Source organism: Sinocyclocheilus anshuiensis, unplaced genomic scaffold, assembly GCF_001515605.1.
Source record: "Sinocyclocheilus anshuiensis isolate Anshui unplaced genomic scaffold, SAMN03320099.WGS_v1.1 scaffold229, whole genome shotgun sequence".
NCBI lineage: Eukaryota > Metazoa > Chordata > Actinopteri > Cypriniformes > Cyprinidae > Sinocyclocheilus > Sinocyclocheilus anshuiensis.
Window position 1 is genome coordinate 661,908 of NW_015537957.1, and position 7,680 is coordinate 669,587.

General features: G+C 37.2%; 1 protein-coding gene across 1 annotated transcript in view; it reads right to left on the reverse strand.

Moving 5' to 3' along the window:
- The window catches only part of recql5 (RecQ helicase-like 5), a 32,153-nt gene that overhangs the window by 22,988 nt on the left and 1,485 nt on the right, over positions 1 to 7,680 (reverse strand). Inside the window, exons 2-7 of the mRNA XM_016456670.1 lie at positions 7,509 to 7,630; positions 5,151 to 5,666; positions 3,659 to 3,755; positions 3,437 to 3,548; positions 1,811 to 1,973; positions 1,638 to 1,720 (exon numbers count right to left, since the gene is read on the reverse strand). Of these exons, the coding sequence (XP_016312156.1) occupies positions 1,638 to 1,720; positions 1,811 to 1,973; positions 3,437 to 3,548; positions 3,659 to 3,755; positions 5,151 to 5,666; positions 7,509 to 7,630 (1,093 nt within the window). The remainder of the gene's footprint in view (positions 1 to 1,637; positions 1,721 to 1,810; positions 1,974 to 3,436; positions 3,549 to 3,658; positions 3,756 to 5,150; positions 5,667 to 7,508; positions 7,631 to 7,680) is intronic.

Here is a 7,680-nt window from a genome sequence, read left to right on the forward strand (position 1 = left end):
CTGTGCCAGCTGCATCACGCGGATATGTCGTTTACGTTCAGATCAAAGTGCAAACAACATAGACAACGTATCCGTGTGACGCAGCTGACAGAGAACCGCATACGCCGTTTACGTTCAGTGGATACTCTCCAAAATGGCGCCAGGGTGATGCGGAGGAGACGAATTGTTGAATAAAGTCGTTATTTTTTTTTTTCTTTTGCACAAAAATTATTCTCGTAGCTTCGTAAAATTACAGTTGAACCACTGATGTCGCATGGATTATTTTAACGATCTCCTTGCTACGTTTCTGGGTCTTGATCGTGGTAGTTGTGTTGCTGTCTATGGGAGGGTCAGAAAGCTCTCGGATTTCATCAAAAATATCTTAATTTGTGTTTCGAAGATGAACGAATGTCTTGCGGGTTTGGAACGACATGAGGGTGAGAAATTAATGACAGAATTTTTTTAATTTTTGGGTGAACTATCCCTAGTTTAGTCAGTTGTACTGAAACATGTGACTAACTCCACGTTTTCATTCTTCCTGCAGTGACATTCATCGCTCTGATCGTGACTGGATGCGTTTATGGCCGCTGTGGCTGCTGTACGACAGGGACCAAAAACAGAGTCTCAGCCGTCTGAAACATGGGCTCCACAATAAAGAGGAAGATAGGAGCAGACCACAATGGGCTAAAATAAAATTTGGTGGTGACTGATGGTTTGGATTGTGACTGCTGTGATATCAAACATTACAGTTATCAAATTCAGCCAGTGAACGTGGCACACACTGTAAGCTGAATGAAAACAACACTCATCAGCGACAGTCGTGAAGCAAATCAGAAGAGCTTTAAATGCAGAAACAAGTGTTTGGCTGAGAAAAACGCTCCCCTTAATTTGAATGCTACAAATAAACACCAAATTCCCAACCTCTCTCATTATGGGAATGCAACCTCTATGAAACCAGTGCCAAATACTGTCCTCTGGTGTTTGCTTACACAACTGCAGAGATGAAGAAACGAGAGGGGGACAGTTTTGTGTTGATCAAATGCTGTTCATCAAAGAATCCTGAAAAAAAAATGTATCACGGTGTCCACAGAAATATTAAGCAGCACAACTGTTTTCAACATTTATAATAATAATAAATGTTTCTTCAGCATATTAGAAAGATTTCTGAATGATCATGTGACACTGAAGACTGGAGTAATGATGCTACAAATTCAGCTTTGATCACAGGAAATTACATTTTAAAATATATTACAGTAGAAAACAATTATTCTAAATTGTAATAATATTTGACAATATTACCGTTTTTACTGTATTTTTAATTAAATAAAGGCAGCCTTGGTAAGCATAAGAGACTTCTCTCATACACATTAAAAAAATCTTACCGACCATAAACTTTTGATCAATAGAGTAATATTCAAGAATAAAATGTAATATTGTTTACTTAATGGAGCTGAATCTTGGTGAAATAAAACCGAAATGATCAAATATACAAAAAAACTGTATTTTTATATTGTTTAAAATTATATGTATTTAATGGATATAAAGTGAGCTAAGTATTCATGCATATTTGTTTTTGTTTTTGAACCACACTATTCTGTTTTATTAAACATTTATTACACCCTTAATCCAGAATTTAAAGCGTCTGTGTTTGAGCTCACCCTTCTTGTTCACAAAAAGCAACCATTGCCTCAAAGTCCAGGATGGGAGATTTATCCTGCTCTTTCTCTGATCCTCGCTTCTCCTGAATTCAAAACACACAGTATATCAGACACAGTGACAGTTTAAACTAGTCAAAAGCACGAAGATATCAAGACTGGATGTTATTCTCAACCTGTTTACGGGCGATTTCTTTGCGGATGAGGAAGTTGAGCTGGTCTCTGTCTTTGGGTGAGTAGTATATCCTGCAGGACGACGGCAGTCCGTCACGTCCAGCTCGTCCCGACTCCTGATAGTAACTGGCCAAAGACTTCGCCAGATTCCAGTGAACGACAAATCTGAAAACAGACAGACACTTACATGCAATGGCAAACACAGCACTGATCTGTCTACAGATCTACTAAAAGACTCTAGAAATAGCGTTTAGGCACTAGGGCTGAAACGATTAGTAGACATTGACAATAAAAAATTGTCGACAAATATTTTTGTTGTCGAGTAGTTTGATCTCACATGACCTAATGTAAGAGCCTGCAATAATGCAGTTTGACCAGTGTGACGCTGTAGCGCAAGACTGTAATTCAGCCCTCCTGGATGCAATTCAAGAGAAGAAGACGCAGCGCTTTTTGGAATCGAGTCCGATTCCGATTCCTGGTTCTGGAATCGATTCCAAGAATCGATTCATCACTGTTGTTTTCGATTCTTGTTGTTTTAGATTGGAGGAACATAATTATGGCATGACTGCATGATAAAAGGTCGTAGAAAGTAGCCTTCTAATATGAAGCTGTATTTGTAAAAAATACGATACATAGTAGCTCTGATTGATTTTAAATTGTCATTTTGTCTGCATTGACTATGAAATTAGTCATAGCCCACAGCTCAGCAGTGGACATGCGTTTATTGCATGAATGGAACAAGACTTGAAGTGTCTAAAATACAGTGGTGTGAAAAAGTGTTGGCCCCCTTCCTGATTTCTTACACAGTTCAGCTGAATGATGTTTATTTTAACCGTATGCTTTGCACAAAATTAACAAACTGTACCCTGAAACAAAATAACCAGAACATTAACAACAACACTGGTATAAGAGCTTGTGGTTTATCTGTCAGTCAGATGGTGTCACTGATCTGTGCTATCGGCGTTTTCTTTCAGAATTATCACTGGCTGATAGAAAGGTTAAAACATTTTTAAGATGGAAATAAGATCAAGACCCTCGATCACGTCATGATCTATTCTGTCATGCAGTGCTCAAAACTGTGGACAACATAAGCCAGTTCCACCATAAAACAACCTCAGAATCAGAATCGTTCATTAAAACGATCTATTCGAAAGAACCTTTTTATGGAAACGAATCAGACTTCTAATCTGCGAGCAAGAGGCGAATTAATGCGTGCTTCTCAAACGGAAAGCTGCATGCTCAAACTCAGTACCGACTCGTTTTCTTTTCTCGTTTTCGACTCGACACTCGATTCCCAACGCCTCGGAATCGATTCTTTTTGGAATCGATTCCCAGCCCTAAGCGGCGTTTGGATGAATATGTAAATATATGCTGCATGCTTTCCTCTCAATAAAGAAATAAACAACAAAAATGACAGCGGTGCGAAAGCAGCAGCTAAGAATGCATCTGATTACAGAGATGTGGATGTTTGCGCAAGCTCTGCAGTTCGGTAAAGTCCAGTCACTTCACGTTTATTTATATAGTACTTTACGCAATAGATAGCCTTAAATCAAGCAGCTTTACAGTAGTAAACGTGAATAATATTTCTGTTTTTGAACTGTAGTGTATACTTGCAATGCGTGACTGACCTGACATTGGCCTTGTCCACTCCCATACCAAAACTGATGGTGGCCACAATAACAGGCACTTTACCGGCCATCCAATCAGTCTGACTCTCATTGCGATCGCCCACCTTCAGCCCTGCAGGGAGATGAAACATTAACCAGAACGATCTTTCCCTTGCAAACTTGCACAACAACATCACACACAAACATCCAAAAAGTGTGAAGAGGAAGCAGTGACGGGATCACCTGCATGGTAGGGCTTGGCTGGGATTCCTAGTTTAGTCAGTTTATGTGCCACTTCCTCACAACTCTCTCTGGTGCGACAGTAAACAATCCCACAGCCCTGCCGACCAAACATGGCTGTTTAACATGATTTAATCAGACTCGGCCTCAAATAATTTATTCGCCCTCTTTATTCCTCTCATGGAACACAAAAGAAGATGTTTATCAAACTGTCCGAGCTGCTCTTTTCCATACAATGAAAGTCCAGAAATGACATAAAAGTCACCCATATGACTTCTGTATCTCCCGAATTCATACTGACTGAAATGTAATTGTTCATTGAAGATCTTTCCTGTCAATTTAGCTCTCAAATCTCAAATTTAAGTGTTCACATACATTCACATATTGCATGTCAAGATGTGTATTTAAGCTATGATATCAATGACTTCAAATGGTTCTTGTGTGATTTGTCAGTGATGCCACATGTTGACACCATATTTGAATGTGTGGGTCATTGACAAATAAAACTGCCCATGCAAAACAAAAGGAAAAAATCATGTTCAAAGAATTATATGGTGCCATTTTGGTATTTTTATGTACTATTATATAACTGATTCATATTCTGAACAAGCTTTCCTTTATATTTTCAGTTTTCTTTTGAATTGTAGTTTAAGTTTTACCGGTTTTGCCATTTTTATTAGTTTTATTTAACATTTCTATTAGCTTTGATGTATTTTAATTCAGTTTGAGTAATTTTAGTACTTTAAATTCATCTTATTCTAGTTAGCCAATTTGCCAATGAAACATTTTTAATTTTCATCTAATGTTTTTATTTTATTTCTGCTTTATTTCAATTACCGAAAACAATTTTAATGGTTTCAACAGCACTGAAATGTACTCTTTTGAAAAACCTTTATACTATTTTCAAGAAAATTTTCAATTTAATGACAATTAATTTTTTTATGAAAAAATAATACATTTTCCTTGCACCTTCAAAACAGGTGAGGGATTTCTTGAAATATTCAGGATATAAGTAGCAAATTTGTGACTGAATGCCTGAACCCCTGCCAAATAGCACAATTAATTATAATTCAGAAATGAATAATATACTCGTAACAGAATAGGTATATCTAAATAATTTGATGTTTGAACTGCACATTAAAAATATGTAATATTCAATTTCAAGTTTATTTGTACAGCGCTTTTCAAGATACAAATCATTGCAAAGCAACTTTACAGCAAATTAAGTTTCTACAATATTTAGTGGTAGCTTATCAGTGGTGACTGTCAGTCAATGTACATATATGTAATATGTAAAATATGTAATGTCACAGACACATATGCAAACATAAAATTGATTTCTAGCATTTTTACACTTTCATTGTATGCTAAACATTTCAATGCTATACTTTTGTTTCCAGCAGATGGGAGAAATTCATACAGGTTCAAGAACAACATGAGGAACATGAGTAAATAGTGAAAGAACTTGCTTAACCAAAGAAAAACAGTGACTGACCTTTTCCGCTGTATTTCCACCCAGAGCCTCTTTGGCAAAGGCAAGCAAGTGCACATAAGGATCAGGCAACAGATCCCGGAATATCACGTCATATTTCAAGTTTTTACGGAAAACAGGTATGGCAAAGACAAGAGGCGAGCGCAGCTTCAGCGAGCGCTCGATGTCTTCCTGCACTCTCTTGGGTGCTGTGGCCGTCAGCGCTACACAGGGAACCCCCTGCAGACGAGAGCGCAGGTACCCGAGCTTCAGATAGTCCGGCCTGAAGTCATGACCCCACTGAGAGACGCAGTGAGCCTCATCCACAGCCAGATACGCCAGCAGACCCCGCGCACACAGCGAGCTCAAGCAGGGCTGGAAGGACGGGGACGCCACCATCTCTGGAGTGATGTAGAGCAGCTTGAGCCGAGGACTCTCGCTCTCCAGATCCGCCAGGATCTGACGCCGCTCAGCCGAGGGAAGTTTGGAGTTGATGGAGCGTGCAGGAACATTCAGAGCTTTCAGGTGCTCCACTTGATCCTGCAGAAGTAAAAACAAAGAGTGTGTCATCATGAACAACACAACAGTCAAAAGAATCTTTATTACTCGTCACAGGAAAATTGGTTATCATATAAATCTGTGTTTGTACTTGCTTTAAATAATGCCCATGTGGTTCTTATTTTCCATTGTTTTTCTTCATGCATTACATAGCATAAGCTGTTGCTTATCCTCATTCTGCTCTTAACACCATGATTATAATGCGATTATAATACTTTTATATATATACTTTTTGATTCAAAGGTTGCACAATAATTGAAACTACCATATAAGACATTTCTGTATTTATCCTGTATGACAAAGCTGCCTGTTTTCAAACTGTTATTAACAGAAATTGGAAGCACTGATAGATTAAATTAATTAGACCTAACCATGATGCATTTTGTGATTTGTGTCAAGAACTTTATATTCTTTAATAAAACTATAGTTATGATCTTTACGTCTTGATTTTATGTGTTACTTAGCTTTTTAATTTAGATTAGAGTTAGATGATTTTAGTGATCCAACATTTTACATATTTTTAAGGCATCCAATGGCTCCCTGGTTGATGTGCTAGCAAACTCATTTAGCAGTTAATAATACGTGTGTTCACTTGTAATGTTCTCCTATAGACTACTAGTTGAATTATTGTGCTTTGTTGTCATTTGAAAGCTCAATAACCAGGATCCTCTTGCTCTGTCTTTATACTGAAAAGAGTGGGACAGTCATAAAGGTTTGGAATCACGTGAAGAGAAAGTGATTTCGGAATTTTCATTATTTGGATAATTATTCCTTTAATCAGCCAAACTGATGGTTATTAGCTAATGCCAATTATCTCTATACAGTTAAATATAACTAACTATAACTCTAACACTCTCTATTCTAACTCTATCTCATCTATTTGTTTTCTTTTTTAATTTATAAAGAAAAAAACACTTGACCCTCTAACACTTGCACTCTATTCTATTTCTATCCTAACTGCTTGTTTTCTTTTTATTTATTATAAAAAAAGACCCTCTAACACTAGCGTTCCCTTTTCTTTTTTTTCCAATTCTATCTAATTGTTTTCTTTTTATTTATTATATATTAAAAAAAAAAAAAAGTACTGCGACAGGTTAACTGTGACACTTACATATTATTTGCTCTTTTGTTGATTTTGATTGCTCATTTTTAAGTCCTTTTGGCTAAAAGCATCTGCTAAATGAATGAATGTACACACACAACCGAACACACACACACACACAGAACACACACACACAGAACACACACAGAATACACATACATATATACATACACAGAGCACACATATACACATACACACAGAACACACATACACACAGAACACACATACACATACACACAGAACACACACATACACATACAAAAAAAACATAATTTATAAAGAAAAAAACACTTGACCCTCTAACACTTGCACTCTATTCTATTTCTATCCTAACTGCTTGTTTTCTTTTTATTTATTATAAAAAAAGACCCTCTAACACTAGCGTTCCCTTTTCTTTTTTTTCCAATTCTATCTAATTGTTTTCTTTTTATTTATTATATATTAAAAAAAAAAAAAAGTACTGCGACAGGTTAACTGTGACACTTACATATTATTTGCTCTTTTGTTGATTTTGATTGCTCATTTTTAAGTCCTTTTGGCTAAAAGCATCTGCTAAATGAATGAATGTAATGTAATGTAAATACTGTTTTATTAATATGTTTGGCCAATAAATCTATGTATCTCTGGTGAAACCATGATTAGATATCAACCAGTGACCTGCTAACAGGCTATTGCGTGCCTACAGCTTATCCATGATAGGAAGATGTCTGTATGGGATTCACCTGGATGAGCGCGATCAGAGGCGAGATGACCAGAGTGATGCCACTGGCCAGAAGAGCAGGCAGCTGATAGCACAGAGACTTCCCCGCTCCAGTGGGCATGAGGACAAACACATCCCTGTCACCTGTGAGCACACGAACACACACACACACACACACACACACACACACACAC